General features: G+C 37.1%; 2 protein-coding genes across 3 annotated transcripts in view; one reads left to right on the forward strand and one right to left on the reverse strand.

The window, feature by feature from the left end:
• The window catches only part of LOC136347221 (synaptotagmin-15-like), a 76611-nt gene extending 60655 nt beyond the window's left edge, over positions 1 to 15956 (reverse strand). For both annotated transcript variants that reach the window (XM_066296994.1, XM_066296993.1), the window contains exon 1: positions 15799 to 15956. The gene's annotated coding sequence lies outside the window, so the exon portion shown is untranslated. The remainder of the gene's footprint in view (positions 1 to 15798) is intronic.
• Positions 15957 to 16809: 853 nt separating this feature from the next.
• LOC136347220 (meiosis-specific nuclear structural protein 1-like) lies at positions 16810 to 20368 on the forward strand. The gene is made up of 9 exons (XM_066296992.1): positions 16810 to 17262; positions 17458 to 17621; positions 17678 to 17893; positions 18815 to 18935; positions 19041 to 19211; positions 19265 to 19386; positions 19442 to 19685; positions 19734 to 19898; positions 19955 to 20368. Exons 1-9 carry the CDS (start codon positions 17086 to 17088, stop codon positions 20024 to 20026), a joined length of 1452 nt encoding a protein of 483 aa, XP_066153089.1. The 5' UTR covers positions 16810 to 17085; the 3' UTR covers positions 20027 to 20368.
• The last annotated feature ends 407 nt before the right edge of the window (positions 20369 to 20775 follow it).

The following is a 20775-nucleotide window of genomic DNA, read 5'->3' on the forward strand; positions in this document are numbered from 1 at the left end:
AAAGAAACAATTTATTATGAAACTTTTGAAAAATGCAGAATGAAGCAGCAAGTAGAACAGAACATTTAACGTTCTTACGAGTTTAATTTCGTTGTGCCGGAACTACGAGGGCGTTGTGTAATAGTATAAATTGTCCCGAGACAAAAACTGGATTTGAAATCGACTGGTATAAGTAGCAGGTAGTATATATTCCTCTCAAAGAAAAAACTTAATGGATTCCCGTTGTTTTAGATATTTGTGGTTTTCCGGTCTATGAACCAATTTCATCACGAAGGCGCCTGTATATTTATTGCCATTTTACGTAATCGGTTTTTAAGCGAGATCGCCATTTCTCTCGAATTATGCTAGAAATTTTGCAAGACAAAAACGAAGACATGTCAAACTCGCCACGGGAATCGCCCCGATGGAACAAACCGAACCACGAGGTAAATAATGCGAATTTCAGCCTGGTCCACCTGCGAAGACTAACGCGCATCCCCAATTTTAATTAAATCCTGAAAAACTATCTGGATATTCATGAATCAATTCACTCTGATTGGTTGCTAAACGGTGCTGTCTAGTCGCACTCGTTTTGAGCTTAATTAGATTGGGATAAGGCCGCTTAAAAATTGAGAATAGATAACCGCGTCATTTTGGATCGAATCGGGCCATTAGACACAGAGTGCACGAGAGGATGAGCTTTTTAATATTCATAGATAAACTTTTCACGGGAACTATTACCATTACAGTGCCACGTGCCCCTTTAACATCCAAAGGAATTAAAATGTCTCGGTATACAGGGTCGCTCATCAGAGCGTCAAAATCTCGGCAAATCTGCATTTTAAAAGGAAATGTTCCACATCGAGCTTTTCTGGTCGTTAAGAGTTGCGCATTGTGAAATTATTTTGAAATCTACAGGGTCCGTCATAACAGTGGGATAGGATCAGATTGTCTTATACGTAAATGTTTTCGTTACTTGCGGGCGTGGTTTCGAATTTCGAAAAAAAGGGTCTTTCGTCAAAAATTCGCCGTTTCCGAGTTATTAGGGAATATTCGAAAATTTTGACAGCTGCAAGGTCTCGCGGAAATCGGCCCTGCACCCATGCCGCTGCGAAATTCCGAATCAGTCGTATGGGGCCCTAAGAGGGCCTGACGAGTTGCGTTCGGACGTGTTTTAATTAAAAATAACGTTTTCCATAGGCACAACATCGCGTTTAGATTACAAAAAAACGCGTAAAACTCCGGGGAAATATTTTATTTTCATGCAAATTAGGTATTCACAACAAATTCTCAAATTGCCCTCCGTTTCGCTCAAAACACAGTTGCAGTGTTGCCAGGACAAAACCATTTATTAATTAAAAAAATATATTAAATCAACGCGTGATTCGGAAATACAAAATAACGATGCTGTAATGGAAAGTCATGTAAAATGGCAAAACGATACTGGATGTGATCAGGCATCGCGTAAAATTTGCCCATAGTGACGTCACCGAATTTTGAAACATTGAAAAGTCAAAAAGGGCCATTGTTGGGGCATTAGACACGGCTATGTTTACAGATAGGTTAATATTGGCAAAAGTTATAGATTTTAACAAAAATTGTAGGATTCTGAACACGATGCCGTCTAGAAATTTCCGGCATTCAATTTGAAGTAAGGAAGTTATTGAGGTTTAAAGTCGTGGAATTTCCGAGGCATATTTTAGGAGTTATAGAAAACTTTTTTAATATTAAAACACGTTAAAACCTGGCTTATCAGGAAACCCACAAGATCAATTCCGAAATTCGCGACGGTTCGGGTACAACGCGGATTTCCGCGAGATCTTGCAACTATCAAAACCGTCCAATTTTCCCAAATAACTCCAATATGGGATTTTTTTTATATATAAACTAATTATGAAACTTGACGAAAAAATAGGGAGTTCTATTTTAAAACACCAAATTTGATCCTCCCTCGCTTTTGTGGCAGACCCTGTACATTTGAAAACGATTTTAAAACACGCACCTCTTGACGACCACAAATTTTAATACGGAACATTTCCTTTTAAAACTTATATTTACTGAGATATCGAGCTTTGACGCACTAATGAGTGACCCTGTATAAAGCTTAATTTCCTGAGATCTCCAGAAAATCTAAACATAGAGGCAGCGAAACGCATTATCACAGCTGTAGGTGGAGTGGTCAGTTAACGTTATTAGATGTTTACGAAGTATGAGACAAACTGGCGAAAATAAGAAATTGGTGATTTGAGGATCGTTCTTGTTGAGAGTTAGTCTACTTAGGAAACGATGATGATTATTTCCAACAAATGTTGCTTTAATTATTAAAATTACAAACATATAAAGCGAGTTCAATTTTGTTGCGAGACGGCAATACTCTTCGTTTTTTTAGAACGTTCATTCAAAAGCTTTGCAAAGATCTTCTAGGCCCCCTGCATCAGGGCGTCTTCCGTTATTGTGCATAAATCCGAGAGGAATAAACAATTTTCATGCAACATCCACCAAGATGGCTCCTCTACCGCACCCTTTTCAACAACTAATTTTCTTGTACAACACAGTCGTTTTTAAAAGGCGACGTTTCGATTTTGAACCATCTTCAATTTCCCAATTCAACAATGTCATTAGCCCATGATACGCTTTATGATATTTTTAAATGCGTATACTCTATCTCCTATGGTTACCGAGATATCAGTGCTAGAAGTGAAACTTTGCACGTCCCGTACATGCACAAGAATACCGATGGATTCCGACGAAGTTCCCGACCACCAGTGGTACTTCGCGGTCTTTTTCGAATAAGTCTGTGGTACACGATTGCTGTAACGAATAAATCTCTACTTGCAAATAAAATGGAATTTTGATGATGCCCATTCCAGTCCATTTACAGATGTAATTAATGATACCCATATTCAATGTTACCAAAATACCTTTTTTGCCAGACCCAATAAACTGTGGCCAAAAAATGGTTTAATGGGCAACCCATTCGAAAGCTTTTTTGATACACGTGCAGATTTGCTTTTATTCAGTTTATATGAAACTTTCGCGGTCGTTTCATTCTTTGTTTAGTGATCGAAAAAAGCCTATGACGAGTTATACATTATGAACACCACCGTATCCACTTTTTACTATGAGAACGGAAATGCCATTAAATATTTCAACGTGTTTGTGTGGAGTAGATTAACGTATTTCGCCATTTTGTGATAGACGTTTATTACATCCCACTGCCTATGAAAAACCTCAATTTTAACCACTGTGCTACGTGCAGTATCACAATACATTAACGGAGATTTCTTTCTATTTCTCGAGTTAGTTCTCGAATTAATTATCGAATTAATTATCGAATTAATTATATAATTAATTCTCGAGTTAATTCTCGAATTAATTATCGAATTAATTATCGAATTAATTCTCGAGTTAATTCTCGAGTTAATTACCGAAGGAACCTCTAAATTTACTCCGGAATTAATTTCTGAAGAAATTCTCAATGTAATATCGGCTTCGGAAATATCTGCCACGCCCTTTTATCGACTTTAGGTAATTTGGTCCTCTCTATATCTACATAATAGAATACGACGAATGAAGTCAGTCATAAACGGAGCATAACTACGGAATTATTCATTCAGTTCCAGGACCCAATGCATCCACTCGAAACTTTAACCCCCCGGGAAGTTCTTCCTACGTATGAACATGTCAGGAATAGTTTCTATGTTTACCCACTTTCAATGGTAATTTTTGGTGTGAATGGCGCGTGGTGAAATTAGTGGTGTTGGCACCCCTTCCCCTTAAAGTTAGTCTAATGCGAACCTCCAACTTTTCTGTGTATCCCCTAATTGGACGCCTAATACTTTGATAATAAATTTTAAATGGGTAATTTTAGGGTTTAACCCTGTCAGGCATTAAGGTTCAGTCTGGAGCAGAAAAATTGAAAATATGGGTTTAAATTGGTGTTTTGTCCGAACGAGCTGTAACTAGTTGTTGTTTCGTAACCCTCCAGCCGGCAATTCATTACACAAATTAAGCTCTACATTGGGGCTTGATTACAGGATCTTTACACGGCGGAATAGCTAATGGGTTATTATTATAAAACTCCTGGGCGTAAAATATTAAAAAACCAGATTAATTAGGCATACTTTACGGTTTACGTAACCAAACCGTAAATTTAAACAGTCGCAAAGCATGCCCTCATCGTCTTCGTTAACCGTAAAATCACAATTATCCATAACCACCTATTTCCGTAACCCAAGTACACTTTGAATGTAATTAAAAAACCATCTTCTCTCTCTCTACCAAAGCAATCTTTATTGGTTAGTTGCACCTCGGGTTTTTTGCAGCAAGACCTCATTTCGGTTTAATTAGACCTCGATTTAAGGAAAGTCAAAATTACCAATGGTACCTGTGCCTAGAGCATTGAAAATGTATTTAAATGTTTTTTTCTCTTATGATAAATGTTTTAACATGGTCGTCAAAGAAAAATATAGTGCAGTAGGAAGTAGCAGAAGAGATAAAATGCAGGCTCGCGGAGGAAAAACTCAGTTAGAAAAATAACGGAGAATTTGGCCCCCACTAAACAGTGCGATAAATAACGTTTACGTATTCTCTACATAGTCGACCCGCAAAATTATCGGTCTACTTCGGTTTCAACGTAAAAAGTCTTTAGCGTCATTATCACTTAGGTCATAGACGTTACTCATTTGTGTTATTCTTGAAGCGGTGAGTCAAGTTCAATTTGACTTGTCGGACATCACAGTTCATTCGCGTTGCCTTAAACGGATAATAAATATTTGACGATCATTTGGTACGAAGATTTCTCATTTCTACGATTATCACTCAGGTGATTTCACGGTAATAATTCTTCATACCAATGGAATTCGGTCTTTTTGCAACAAATCCATCCAATATGAATGATTGATTATTCACGTTTACACCACTCCAAACAAAAACCCCCCGACTTGCATAATTTAGCCAAATGGCTTCAAATATCGTAAGCACTGAACTTACATAAAATTAATTGCTGATCAATTTGACGCTCAGTTACGAAAATTGGTTATGGAATCCAAGAAGAGGACGATAAAGAATTTTCTAATTAGTGCCGTTTTATAAAAATTCAGCAAAAATCGATTACGTGTTGATTAATATGGTACAAACTAAAGTTACTCAATATGAAGTGCCCGTAGAAATTTTACGCGCCATAACATTTATAATAGGGCAGCGCACGCGTATAGGGCAGCGGCTGCCGCAAAGTTTAGCGTGCGTTAGCTGTCGTTGGCCGGCGGTAGTAGAAAACGCTAGCTGACATTTGACATGTCAAAATCTTCCAATAACATCAGCCAGAATAGCTCTTGACAATTCTAAAGCGTATGCGCGCGCTTACGCACCAATTGCGGTCTCTAGTGGCGGCAGCTATCACTATCACCGGCTTGGGCAATTGAGGGTTGCCGCCAAAAATTAATTAAAAAAAAAAATTTGATTTTGAGAGATATTTAGGTTCGACAAACAAAAATCCTGGCAACTTTGCTAAAATCCGCGAAGCGCTCTAACAAGCACGGAAGACGCCTTCCAGTTAAAGTTGCCGGTATGTTGGTTTGGGGGCCCTTAGATCGCGAGCCGGCCGCGAACGTAAATAGTCAAATTTACGAACATTTCTGTACGTTGCATGGAATGAAGTACGCTTTTAGCCTCGTAATTATTGGAGCACTAAATGATATGCAGCTCGATAGGTTTGATTGCTGTAAACAGCCATAAATCGCCGAAGAAATGTCGTGACATAAAAAAAATTGATTTATTACACGTGAAGTGAAAATATAATTTCACTTTTGCACGATAAGGCAAGTTAACAACAGATTATTTTTCACACAGATTTGTTTCAATCTAAAAATACCGGCGCTTGCTTTCCTTTCAATGGAGGATCCATGCAAATAAAAGTTTTTGTGGGGAAAAGCAATTTATCCAAGTAATATTACCTATCAAGAATCCAGAAAAGCAATAACAAGGCTGACAGGTTTCCCTCCAGTGCCAGTTTCATCTGTGAAAAATTCATGCCATTGATTTATTCTGAATTCCTTTCAATGAAAAAAGGGTCGATTCGAATTTTTCTCACGTGCACCGTCAATTTGTATGTGCAAATGCAGAAATTCCAATTAGATGCGACAACTAAATGCCTTTAGCGAAAATAATACAGTGCATCACAAAAGAACCTTTCTATTTTTTAATAGGGCACATTTCCTGGCAAATACGGAAATATAACGATGTGAGGTTAATAGGATTATGAACGAGAATTTTTAGGACTAGCTTCAGGAAGGAATAACATATTACCTTAGTCTCCTTTGCTGAGGGCATATCGCGCCCTGTGCCAACACTTTAGAGAAACTTTTTGAAAAACTTGGAAAGTAATTATTACAACCGAACATAGTAGATGCCAAACGAATGCTAATATGCACGTGCTGGAAAAATAATTAATGTGTGCGGTAGATTTCTAACACACGTGTATGGTAGAGACTTCTAACACACGTGTATGTTAGAGACTTCTAACACACGTGTATGTTAGAGACTTCTAACACACGTGTATGTTAGAGACTTCTAACACACCTGTATGTTAGAGATTTCTAACACACGTGTTTGTTAGAGACTTTTAACACACGTGTATGTTAGAGATTTTTAACACGCTCGAGGGATAGGACGAGCAACTGAACGCTGCACATAGCGCACTGGCTAAAAGAATTATTACGCAGCGTGTTAGACAATGAAGTAATATATGTAATCTTGCGTGTCTCAACAACAGAAAAAAGGTGTTGATTTCGATAAAATAATTATACTCGCTTAATTTGTCATCATGAAAGCGATCATGCGTAGCATTGCGTCGTTCTCCGAAGAGGAAGTACCGTCGGGTTTTCCATGCGGGTCCACGAAGGGAATGAAAAAATGCATCCGCATCGGATGAGCTTCATTTAACATTTTTTGTATGGTCCATAACAGTGAGAAAAATGGTGTGCATAGCTCATAAGAGAGCTCCTTAACACACTCACGACAGACCCTCGCGTGTGACTCGCGAGTAATCTTTCACGCTCGTGAACTAAAGGTCGGTAGAAAAACCTTACTTTTAGATTAAAAAAATCAATTCAGAGTGCAGATCGACCTGCTGTGAAAAATAATAAGTTGAGCAAAGTTTCACTTTGTGGAATAATCCAAAAAATTCTAGCTCTCACAAGGCGTGTGTTATCTTAACTTTCGCACTATTGATCGTCGGGTGTAAAAGTGGCACATAGAGCTCTCAAAAGGTCACTTGGAAGTTACAAGAGTGGCTAAAACCAACACCCTCATTAGTTTAGTTATTCACGAACGTGATTTTCTGATAAGTCTAAAAAGCGAGAAACTAGGTTTCACTAATGCATTAATTTTATGGCACGAAACTCAGTTGGAAACGTAAATATTGTTTTATTTGAGGACGTTAAAGAAAATGCTTTTCGCCGCTATAACGACTGAATAGGAGGGGGTCAATTGTAGTTTATGACACCATCATAAGGCAATTAAATCTTATATTTACCACTTTTAAATGCTTCCTGAAGTTCAACGAACTTTGGCGACCTGACGCTTTCAAAGCAGCAAAAGCGATCAAAATCAACCGAACGACGGGGAACGAGAACGTCGACAAGCAAGGAAGGAATCGTTTTGAAAATTTTGTAAAAAAATTTAAAGGAGTAAATGGGGAGCGCACAAAAATTAAATTTACGGGCGCGTGGGAGGCGAGCTACGGAGACATAGAAATTCATTTCGGGGCAAGGGACGCGAAAAGTATTTTGAGGGCACGAAAAACTTACACCACTAACTACTACTAAGTAGAAGTAAATTGCGGTCGTGTGAAAAATAATCCCGGGACGGAAAAATAAACTACGGGCACGTAGAAGGAAATTACGGGAACATTACGTTATAAAATGTTGGTTTGCTGTAATTTACGAATTTAAAAAACTTAAATTGAGACCATCAGAACTTTTTAGTTTTCTTGTTCTGCATACATTTTATTGAATTTTTTTCAGTTCAGTTTACGTCCTCACTGTAAATATCTTTCAGTGGCATTCTTAGCAGTGCAATTTACACATTTGTGGATCGTTATGTTTTTTTTTTACTAAAATTATATATTTTAAATGTCAAAAAAGAACTAAAAAACAGCCCCTCCCCTATTATCTTAGTTTTCATGGAATGTTTCTTTTGGAGATTTAGACACGTCACGGAACACTTAAGCTATTTGCTACATTTAGATATTATAACTTTGTTCGTATACAGTAAATTCATTCTAATGCAATTAGCTGGGGCAAAGTTCTAAGTTCAGGCTTAACCTACAAAGTATCCTCAACGACAAGCAGTAGCATGTAAGTAACGTGGAACCCCTTGAAAGCGCAGACTCCCTACAGAAGTCGCGCAGACTCGTCCTCAGAAGCCGATAGTTAGTGCTTAGTGTTCTCTCGCTCGTGTACCATTGAGAAGTTGAATAAAAGTGTTCAGTCTTAATTCTCGTATTCACATTACACAAATGAATGTGAAATTTTGTTTCCTTATATTACCGTCATAAGACTTTTTGATATTTAAATTTTTTTCATCGTTTATTGAGAGAACTTTACCATCAAAGTTGGTGACATGATTAATCTAACGCGTTTTATAGGTACAGAGAACGATCATAATCATCGGCCAAGGCCGTTTTCGAACTAAGTATTTATGAGCATGATGAGTGAAGTCTGAGAGTGCGGCTATGAAAGACCAGTCGGAGTGAGCAGACGAAAATTGTAAAATTCGTCGCAAATTCAAATTCTCAAATTGAGGGAATCTCTACGTCAATATGAGTTCAACAACGCTTGATTTTTGAGATCGCTTCTAAAATTGCCTCAAGCTTTAAAGCTGTCTCAAATTTCGATAGCACTAACGGCGATCAACAGGATCAGTGCAGATTTTTTTCCGATTTGTGCCAGTTTCCTTTTAACAAAAAAAAAAATGTGCAAATTTCACGGTGGGTGGCAAGAAAATCAACATAGAGAAAAAAATTTTGTTGAAGCCTAAAAGAGAATTGGAAAAGACCTGAAAGAGCTGCGATTGTAGCCTTTTAGTGTACCTTTCTTTTCATTATGGCCCTCAGAGATTTGCTTCGGGATTAATCCTTCATACGTCGCAGTCGTCAAGGATTTTGTACAATCAGAGCCCGTAACCAATTCGGTCTGTACGTATGTGTTCAGGTGATTAATAGCCCGTTTGCGTGGTACCTATTTCACTTCTTGGTGACCGTCTACTATTAAAATATCCATTTCCTTTCTGTTACGCTTACTCAACAACTATTTCTATGAAATTACAATCTTTAGGTCAGTCTGTACTATAAAAACCACAAAATCGGTAAACTTTTACTTTCAGAAATGTTTAAAATAATTAAATCCTGCTAAACACAGTAATTACCGTTTAAAGATGCAAAAAGAAGTAAATTGTAGCGGGCGTTACAATTTCTCTATTAGTGAACAAGTTTGTGAATATAACAGTGAAGTGATTTTATAGCTCAGCTTGTTTCGACTTCTAATTAACGTGAATAATTTCATGACGCTCTACAATGTGAATAATTTTATTTCTAAAATATAAAATTGTTAGATTTGTGAAAAATCACCTATCAGCATTGTGGGATAATGGTTACTACCCTCATGTCATCTCGCGTCACTCAGTGGTGAATATGTATGTGGACCATGTCACATGGAGTAAAGTAAAAATCCCCTGTTGGTGGTGGGTCCTATTTACCAGGTCTACCGGTATGAAATGAGCGCTATTTTGTGAAAATAAAACACCAATTTTAACAAGGAAAGAAAAAAAATTATTCAAAATATTGACCATTGCTTTCTGCACATTTTGACCACCGCTCTGGCAATTTATGGATACAGCAATGTGCCTCTTTGGCATCAAACACCCAATTTTCTACTTCTTCGTAGGAATCGAAGTGCTGCTCAGCCAGTTATGCGTGTCCCATCGATGAAAACAAATGGTAGTCCGAAGGAGCCAAGTCTGGTGAATACGGCGGATGGGGCAGCAACTCCCAGCCAAGTGTTTCGATGGTATCCTGAACCGGTGTTGGTTTGTGTGCAGGTGCGTTGTCATGGAGCAAAATTACCTTCCCGTGTCTTCTGGCCCGTTCTGATCGTTTTTCGATCAGTGCATTGTTTAAATTAATCAATTGTTGTCGGTGGCGAACAGTATTAACGGTTTCACCAGGTTTTAAAAGCTCGCGGTGCACCACGCCTTTCCGATCCCACCAACCACGCAGCGTTGCCTTCTTGCCGAATCGATCAGGTTTTGCAGTCGATGTCGATGGTTGTCCCGAATCAACCCATGATTTTTTCCGTTTAGGATTATGAAAATAAATCCATTTTTCATCTCCAGTAACAATTCGATGCAAAACTGATTTTCTTTCGTGCCTTTGCAGCAAAATTTCACAGGTGTTTTTTCTGTTCTCCATCTGTCTTCCATTCAATTCGTGCAGCACCCATTTTCCACACTTTTGGATCTTTCCCGTAGCTTTTAAACGATCAGAAATTGCTCGTTGTGCATCATTTAACATTTCTGCCATTTGCTTTTGACTTAAAGCGTCATCTTCATCCAATATCGATTGCAGTTCGGCGTCTTCAGACTTTTCTGGTGGTCTGCCACGTTCTTCCTTTTGCACATCAAAATCGTTATTTCTGAATCGTTGAAACCATCTTTTGCACGTTGCTTCTGATAAAGCATAATCACCACGTGCCCCGACAAGCATTCGATGCGACTCTGCAGCACTTTTCTTCAAATTAAAGCGAAAAATTAATGCTTTCCGCAAATCATGATTTTGTGGTAGAAAATTCGACATTTTTGGCACAATAAAATGATATATTGTTATTTGTTCAAGGACTTGATTTGCACTAAATGTGTTTGTCAGTTTGCACACCAACCAAGCAGACCAAAAAAAGGTTTGTTTACAACAAACGCCCTATACCGAGACATTTGTATCCTGACGCTCACTTCATACCGGTATACCTGGTATTTACGTTAACAACTATAACAAGTTATGACAATAATTATTCCCGAAGGGTCTTTAGCTCAACCGTCTTGGCTCTCGTGTCAGAGTGCTCTCCTTTGGTATCACCATTGCCTAGCTCCCTGGTTCTTGGTCAGCTGCATGACATGTGCCGCTCACACGTTTTCCATTCTGTGTCCACACACCCGGCTGACAACCAGGCCGGGTATCTTAAGAAGATTCCTCCTCTTCGGAAAAAAAAGGAGAACTTGAAGGAGCCGATCTTCAATATGAAAGTTTTTACTCAAAATCTTCACGTAATCCAAATGATCCCGGACTAATTTTTCCTTCCATGCGGAAATTCCTGATGTTAGACAAGCGATTAAGAAGCAAAAAATCCATGACGTACTTCTGGAAAAATCGCCCTCAAATTAATAAGACTGAACTAAAAATAAAATGAAATAACTCGAAACGGTGAGTTGGAACATGCTTTGATTGAGCCCTTACCGCGTGCCCTATCGCCTCCTCAAGAGAATGCCCCGAATTGCGAGTGACTCAGTATAAATAATTAAAAATGCAGCTATTTTTAATAAAAATATCGTACAAAGTAATTAAGTTCTCTCACTAAACAATTTAACCTCGTCGCCTTTAATAAAACGATTTAAGGGCTGTTTACTGCTCCTCGACACCCCCGCATGTTTTCTGCACCAATAACTAAACAAATTGTGCAACTGACATTTCACATTTTCCTTTATAACGTGTTCGATAAAATTCTGTGAAACCAGCAACACCACGTCACGATCAAGCCAATCGGGTTTCAGCCGAAATGGCATTCGAGATGAGATTGAATATTTTATTTCCATTTTAATCCACATCCAGAATCGTAAATATGGTCGTGTTATTAATAGGGAGCGTCGCCAAGGCGTAAGTTTCCAATTTTTCCAGACAGAAATTTCCGAGGTCTTTCGGGGCATTAAAGCGGTTACTCGTAAAGTTTCATAAACCAGCTTTCCAGTGTCGTAAATATTAACTTTTCCAAGGACACTTCTTGGAATTTTAGCCGGAGAAAGTAAGGACCAACACAGAAAAGATACATCAAAAGGGCAAAAATCGAAAACTGCGAATTTCCAGTAATGCATCGTTCAAAAATAACCATCGTCTTAATCGATCTTGAGGACATACAGGGTCATTCACGGTGAGTGTCCCATTAAAAGTTTACGGGGCTCTAACATAGCTAGAGATCTGAAATTTTGGATGCTGACGTAACGGAGTTTGATCTGTTGAAGTAAAATATTGGTATATATGGCATGTGTAACTGACTACAACTTTGTTATTTTAAATGGCACACCCTGTATTGCATTACATTTTCGAATTTCCCGGAAGATTCAAACCCCAGCTCACCCATCATGTGCCATAGCTTTGATGAGCAGTTTTCGAAATAAATATTAGAATCTTTGGGAGTAAAAGGCACCACTTGTTAGCCGATTCGGTTAGGGGGAGGCTATGGGTTAACAACGTAAAATAAACCAAATTGTAACATCCTTTTTAATAAACTAGATCTACGTAATATAAATAAAATTAGAGATTTTGCTGAAAATGGCCGCCGTTTGCTTTCGGACATTCCTGGATCGAATCCAGAACATGAATGTTAGTAGCTCTCTGGAGCTCATTTGGATCAAGCAGATCAAATGCTTCTCGCACCCGTTCCAGTAACTGGCCAATATTTCGCACCTCGTCCCGGTATACTCTACCTTGAATGACACCCCGTAAATGAGCATCAACCGGTGTAAGATCCGGTGACCGGGGTGGCCAGTTTCAAGGACCGAGACGCCGTGTCCGACGACCCCGGAACATCAAAGTAAGTTTGGCACTCACTTCATTGGTGCGGTGAGCAGGAGCACCATGTAGTTGATACCAACCATATAAATTTAATGGTAAATTGTCTGTGAATTCGGTAACTGTCGTCCTCAAAATGTCCAAATATTTTCCACTGTTTAATTTCTCCCGTTAAAACTAAATTTAAATCGAAATCACCTTTCTCGCAAGATTTTTGGATTTTGAGAAGACCAAATGTGATTATTGCGTCTGTTAAATATCCCTTCCCGGGAAAACTTGGCTTCGTCTGTCCAAATAATTTTTTTCAAAAAATTCGGATCTTCCTGAGTTTCCATCAAAACTGCTGATGCTTCCATAGTAACCAATATATCCTCCCCCTAACCCAATCAACTAATAAGTGGTGCCTTTTACTCTCAAAGATCCTAATATTGGCCAATATCTCAAAAACAACTGATAACAATTGTATTAATGAATAATACTTTTCGATAGGGAATTTATTGATCTTGCAGATGCCCTCCAAAAGTATAGAGCGTTCTATTTAAGATTCTCATTTAATGCTCATATTTATATCCTTTCGATATCGCACTCATTTTTCCGCGCCCTGTATGTAAATCAAAAAAATGTATAATATTAAAAGATAGAGATAACTAATAAAAGTCTGTAGCTCAAATTTCAACTCTCTAGCTGCGATAGCTGAAAAGGTATGCGCTTTTCAATTTAGAGCTGTTTGTTGCCAAATTAGTTTAAAAAAATTTCGAAAACGGTTCATCATAGCTATGGCACGTGATACATAAACTGGGGTTTGAATCTTCCGGGAAATTCGAAAATGTAATGAAATACAGGGTGTGCCATTTAAAACAACAAAGTTGTTGTCAGTTACACATGCCATATATACCAATATTTTAATTCAACAGATCAAACTCCGTTACGTCAGCATCCAAAATTTCAGACCTCTAGCCATGTTAGAGCCCCGTAAACCTTTAATAGGACACTCACCGTGAATGACCCTGTATATACAGGGTGGTCTCACAAAAAGGTCGTATCCTCATTTTCGGCTCCTTTCTAGCTAATGCAAACTAACCTGCACTGGGTTTAATATAAAGCACGCATTTGCACGTCTGGTATGTGTTTGTAAAGCTCCCATACACCGTATGAAGTTACGGCGTGCCGCGTAGATGGTTCTACCGTATTAAGGTAACTCGGCAGGGAACCACATCTAAATAAAATATCGGTCTAAGTGTTACTTAGAGGAAAAGCGAGCTATAGAGTAAACTACGAATTTTTGTAATTTAGCAATTTAAATAAATTTATCACAATTCTGGAAGAAAAAAAAAACGTCCCGCACTGAGTTTCCTTGCTGCTCCATTCTGATATTTTAATTAATTAAAGACAATTATTTTGGTTTTAATGGAAACTTCTCCCCGCTGTGAATATAGTCCGGTGAATTGTTTAAATTATTGAAAAATGAAGTAATAATCACTCCGAACTGCGGTCTTCGCGCTGATGATTATTCTTAGGGAAAGCTGCCCTCAGCGATGGATATCTTCGTGTGAGCGTGCTTTAAGATGGCTGATTTAATATCCGCGGCGAAGATCATAACCAGTTTCGTTAACTAATAAATTAAATTGATGAGCAATTTATTTCCAATATCCTGGGAAATTACTGACCCTAGAAATAAAGTAACTGCGATATTTCGTCCAATGGTCAACTTGGTCATTGAATGTCGTTTACTCTTATTACATTCCTTAATGTACGTTTCTCGATGTCCTGATTATAAAACCTGAAGGACCTTGTATGGGAATTTAGGTTTCATGCCTTTCGGCGGCTTAATCTTATCACTTAGGCGAAAATTAGATCATTATTCAATAGCACATGCGATAACACCGTTGATGTAGCTGATGATCTTGCTCTTAATACGTGTTTGTTGCTCTCGGGTGTTTGAGAAAAAGTTGGTTCAATATTTGTTCAATTCCCCTCATTTTACATCACTCGCTCCTCTCCTCTGAAAACGAAAAACTCCATGTTTTCTTATGAAAACGCGCGGTGCCTCAAATATAATGAAGATAAATTGTCTAAGGTTTTCAGGAGGTATATTTTCTTTTAATGAATTACTTTGAGCAGTTGAACAAACACAACAGGATGATAAACTGTAAATAAAACCCTCATCTATATTAAACGTTGTGTGTGCAGAGTCAATAAAGCCATTGTTTAACGCTTTTTGCTGGTAGATGTGTGTTTAAGCGAGAGGTCGGGGAATAATGGGATTCCCGCACTTTTTTACATTTAAATTTATTTAATCCTCGTCAAATCTCATCCCTCGTGTGTTACCATCATCCGTGTGATGTTTAGAGCATGCACATATCGGTTTTGACTAGCTGATTTAATGCTTTGAAAAATTCCATTTCCATTTCATAAAATCTGTAAATGCATTATTTATGAACGTCCAGAGAGTGCGTAAGTTTATTTGGATACTCGAATTTTATAAAAGTTTTCAATGCATATTTAATATTTAAATTATTTATTGTACGTTTCGCATCCGTGCAATGTCGTCAAAACGGCCAAAAAACATTTACAAATTTACAAAGACACCGATTATTGATTTTCTTAAACGTTTGGTTCAACATTATTTTTGCTTGCTTGAATTCTTTATTGATTCTTACCTTTTTCAACCTTTTGCGGTCTTGCAACTCAGTTAATGTGTTCATCATACATTATGAAAAACTTGTATATTATAGCCTGCAAAGTTATGTTCACGTATATCATATGCCATGTTGCATAAAAGAAGTGCGTATCATACTTTGCGAAGTTATGCTCAAAATTATTATATCATATGTTATATATATAAATTCGTTGTAAACGCTGGAAATGCTTATACATGACCAGGACTAAGGTCTGGAGACGTTGTTTATAAACTTGCAAAGAATAACGGTCACGAACACATTTTTAATGGACAATGGGCTTCACAGTAAATGCAACACACTTACCAGAATTTTTGCCCTCTAGAAGGTAGGCGACAAAGGAAAGTCTCGAAGGGAAAACAGAGTTCAAAAACTTCACTTCACGAAACGTTGGTTTCCCATTTAAAGCGCAAACGTAGGGTTAACCACACCAGACACCGCCAAAGTTTCCCGGCATACTGAGATTTTCCAGAAGGAAACAACACTGCCCACGCGATTGTTGAAGTGTACCTATGGATACGATTCTGGATAGGGGAGGGGATGTGGTAAACACCACATAAAAAAGGAATTATTTGAGTTCAATGGAACAAGCATGCGAAATGAGCGGTTTTCGGTGCTAATAAGCCATATAATGGAGCGTAACATTTAAAACTGGATGGAGAAGTTATAAAAAGGAACATCCATCAGAAATAATATTCCAGGGGCATCCTTGGCAACGGATATGAGAATTGTGCCTGGAATTAATATCGAAATGGCGTTTATTTGGTGAAATCGAGGAAGTCTGGACTGCGTTGATCGCACGACTTTAACATGATTTCCTGGAGAGGTACTACTAACCCGGTGTAAAAATTTTGTCTCAGGACGCACTAATAGAAGAACCTCGATGTACAGGGTCATTTAAGCAATTGAGAGAATTTTACGTCAGCTTTGAGGGAGAGACAGATTTGACTATACTTAAGCTGGTCACAAAGCAACAGGCAGCAGACGCATAAGTGCTAATGTGCGCTATTAGTACTCATTTCCTGCGACTTCGATAAGGCAGGTTGAACTCCATTATATTTAAGCCTTTTTCCCGACATTGTTATTTAATTTCACGTTGATTATATTGTTTCAAATTTATATCCTCGTATTTTCTAAGCTATCCATTATTGTTATTCTGATTCAGTTTTCTCGCCCGGTAGCAAGTTTCATTTATCCCTGCTACAATTAATTGAAAATCATTTATTTCCTGTCGCAAACAATATTGGCTACAAGCAACTTATACAGCTACGAAGCTATATCGGTGCCATTTAAGAGTTTAATGCTATTCCTAGGTTACAATAAATTAAATCGATACCATCTCCATGGCTTGTGACAGTTTCACAAAGGTTTTAGAGACCTATAAATTTCAACTGGCAAGGAAAGAAGACACAATCGTGGGCTGTTAACCTACAGTTCGATAGTGGCCTCGACAGCCATAAATATTTCACTTCTTTGTCTTTATCGGAAAAATAGAGTCCAGGGGGTTTTTGCTCTCTGGTGAGTCTTTTCGCCATAATCCACTTCTTTACTATTCGGTTGTCTACATAAATTTTAAATTTAACCTTGGAAAATATGAATCTATCGGATAGGTCGCAAGCACTTCACATCACTAAAGCTGGTTGGGATAGAATTACTCAGCGCTTGGAGCAGAAATTGCTGAAGGACTCTATCGACCAGAACATAGCGATTAGGAGGTACCTTGATGAGAGCTCTAAGAGTATAACCAAAGGGTGGGAAAATTCTTTAGAGGTACACATTCGTTTTCTTTATTCTTACCATTATTATTATCACTTGCATTATCATTATTATTATTATCATTATTATTATTATTATTATTATTATTAATATTATCATTATTATTATTATTATTATTATTTATTTTTTTAATTATTATTATTATGAAAAGAAGAGGACCTATTATATTTTATTCTTGTTACAATAAAGAACGTGCGCAAGAGAAAGGAAGAAAAGCGTCTAAAATTGTTAGCAGAGAGGGAAGAGGAAAGGCAAACTAAGTTTTCGGAACTACGAAAGGAACAAGAAGAAATTAGAGCCAAGTACATAGAGAAGGTCAATAAGCAGATATTTATGAGTAAGGGATATACCAGGTATGTTCCTCATTGCCTTTCCATCTGGCATGTTTAACACTCAACTGCGTTTGTAGAGACTTGACGAGTGCTTTTATAATGTCGGAAGTTCTATATGAGCGACAAAAACAGCAACAGTTTTTACAGAAAATTAAACAACATGAGAGGGAGGAAGACTTAATGTATTGGAACATTGTAAAGGAAAAAGACAAAGAAGCAGAAATAGCTGAAGAAGAGAAAAAGAAAAAACGCGCAGAGAAGGAGAAAAAGTACGGAGAGGAACTAAAGAAAATGTAAATGTATGAGAGATGAGCCATACAGGGTTGCTCCTAATTGGACGTATTCCTTTGAGGAGCTAATAGGGCAGGAGGTAAGGAATGTTTGAATCCATATATGCATATTTGGAAAATTTCCAGATTTTGAGTTACTTTATTTTTTTTTAGTTCGGGTTCTTAATAATTTCAGAGTGATTTTTTAAGAGATAGTTTTTGTTTTTTTTTCTTTCTCTAAGCAATCACTCGTCTACTCCCGTTTGGAATAAAATATATCCGACAACATTTGCATTACGTGAAGATTTTGAGTAGAAAACTTCTATAAAATGATTTTTGAAGATCAGCCACTCCAACTTCTTCTGAGCAGTTTTCAAAAAATATTCAAAGTAATATGCGTACAAATTGGAGTAGAAACTTCCCGACTTCAGTAGCTGTCCAATGAGATATTATATGTTCAACAAATCATCTGCTATTCCCCAAAATAAAATAGTTGAAATGCTTTAGATGAACAATTTAGCTCAAATTAAAGTAATAACTAAACTTTCACATAATTCAAATGTTTCCGCACATATTTCACTCTTTACAGAAGATCTCGATTTTAGACAATTAATCAAGTAATGAAAGTGAAAAAAGCCAAAAAGATTTCTCGAAAAATTAATCTGAAATCATTAAGACCTCGAATGAAAAAAAACTGAAGTAACTCAAAATCTAGTAAGATTTCAATATGGATATATGGGTTTAATCTCCTCCTTACCTCATGCGCTATCACCTTCCCAAAGGAGCACCTCGAATTACCACTGACCCTGTATACAAATTGTTGTTAAAGTAGCTATTAATTCAAAGAGTTATTAGAGGAAAAGTTTCTGACATAGGTAGTGTTGAAATATTACATTCTACAACTTTAAAAATGCTATTATTTATTGCTTTGCTTTCTAAAATTAGAGCGAACGAAAAAGCCCTTTTAGAAAAACAGGCACTAAAAAATAAGGTCAGAAGAGAAGCGCTGGAGAATATGGAAGCTGCGAAGGAAATGGAAAAAATGGACAAGAATCAATTGGAAGAGGTACGTTATTGATAAGTCTTATGGTGTTTGGTGTTTACTGTCTTTGTGTATGACATGTACATCAAACCTCTATTGAAAAAAGCTTTTATAATGTAGTATTTTTAGAAACAAAGAACAAAGAACAATTTAACTGATGAGAAAAAACGCTATTTACAAAAACTCAAAGACATTAAGATGAAAAACGTAAAAGAAGAAAAAGAGCTTGATGAAGTCGTGCAAATCTACAGAGATACTAAGTATAAGATTGATTGCATGAAGCAGGATCAAGTGCAAGAAGTAAGCTATTCTACACTCTACTATATACTTCATTTTTACACCATTTTGTAAAGATGCAAAATCAAGCTATAAAACGTAGCGAAAAAATAGCCGCAATGGTGATTGCAGGACAAACGGACAGAAGTGAAGAAGCGAAGAAAACAATAAAAAAAGCGATTGTCGAAAACGAAACCGCGTAAATTATCAACAGTAAATTAATTTATAATTATGACATGTGCATCTTATTTCAGGGAAATAACAAAATTGAAGGTAAGGGCCGTATTTAAGGAGAAAATGAAACAGGAACAGTTCAAGGACCGAGAAGAGATGCTGACAAGACAAGCGGAAAAGAAGAAGAAGGAACATGAGCTTCGGAAATGGGAACTGCAAAATCGTTACCAAAGTAACGAGAGTATGCAAAAATATGAAGAATTGAAGAAAAAACAACATTTGAACGCGGTATTAGCGTATCGCATGGATCTGCTTGATCAAATGGTGAGTTTCAACTAAAATTGCCGCTTAACATCTAATACGTTCTCGTAGGAAGAACAAAGGCAGGAAAAGCAACAAAATAAAGAAATAGATGAAGCAATGGACATAGCTCGTACGCAAGAAGGACACGAGAGGTTCTTTCAATATGCCGATGAAGTCCTGGAATTGGCGAAAAATAAGGGTCGTAATACTATCCCTATTCAAAGAGTGATTACTGTGTGTATTAAGAGATTAATTTTTTGTTATTGCTTTAACACCATCTTTCATTCAAGAGATACATTAAAGACCTAAATGTAAAATCCGATATCATGGAGAAATATGGAACCAAAAATGGAAAAACCTAAAGGGGCAGCCAGCAAATCTTAAGAAGAAAGTGGTGAAATCACCAAAACGCAAATACTGTGGCTATAAACAGTAAAATAAGGCAAATGCACGTATGCGAGTTTTTCTCTGTTTTATCAACTTTAGGGGTTCAGAAGACGATTTGAGGAAAAGATTATCGAATATTTCCAGGACTAGTCGAAATTTTCTGAATTTTAAAATGTAAATTTGTTCAGCATATTTTGCTTCTCTTATAGTTTTTGAGATCCCAGTAATCCAACAAAGCATCGAATTTAAATAACCCTGTATGCATTTGAACTTTATACTATAAGGTTTCGTTTCTGAGATACAAGACGTTAAATTTATGGATTTTTGTTTGATTTTATTTCGCAAATTTCACAGTTTCTTTGATAAAATGCTTTATTATTTATTCGGTAAACTGGTTTTGTTCGTTTGATCATTAATTAGATTTTACTAATCGCATGGCTTACGTCGTTTGGGATAAAAAAAATCTGGATACATCTTTTTCCAGTTGTGGCGTTTGAAGTTTTTTGAAAAATCGCCCGATATAAAATTTATTTATACCTAAATTTGCGCTTTCCGATAATGCTTTCTGACAAAAAGTGACTTGGAACCTATGAACGTTCCTTCTCGAGATATTTGAAATTTACAGTTCCCTACATGTCTTTGAAAAATATTTTTAAAAATAAGTTAACAAATTCAATGTCTTGTAGGTTCCAGTCCCAGTAAGACAATTTATATCGTCTACACG

The sequence above is a fragment of the Euwallacea fornicatus genome, chromosome 27 (assembly GCF_040115645.1).
Source record: "Euwallacea fornicatus isolate EFF26 chromosome 27, ASM4011564v1, whole genome shotgun sequence".
NCBI lineage: Eukaryota > Metazoa > Arthropoda > Insecta > Coleoptera > Curculionidae > Euwallacea > Euwallacea fornicatus.

What these genes read in the sequence shown, in the direction of transcription:
- LOC136347220 (XM_066296992.1), top strand. Translation starts at nt 17,086, where the DNA reads ATGAATCTATCGGATAGGTCGCAAGCACTTCACATCACTAAAGCTGGT. An exon ending in GGAGAGGAACTAAAGAAAAT is followed by an intron (nt 17,894 to 18,814) that starts GTAAATGTATGA and finishes TTCTAAAATTAG; the next exon opens with AGCGAACGAAAAAGCCCTTT. An exon ending in ATTGTCGAAAACGAAACCGC is followed by an intron (nt 19,387 to 19,441) that starts GTAAATTATCAA and finishes ATCTTATTTCAG; the next exon opens with GGAAATAACAAAATTGAAGG.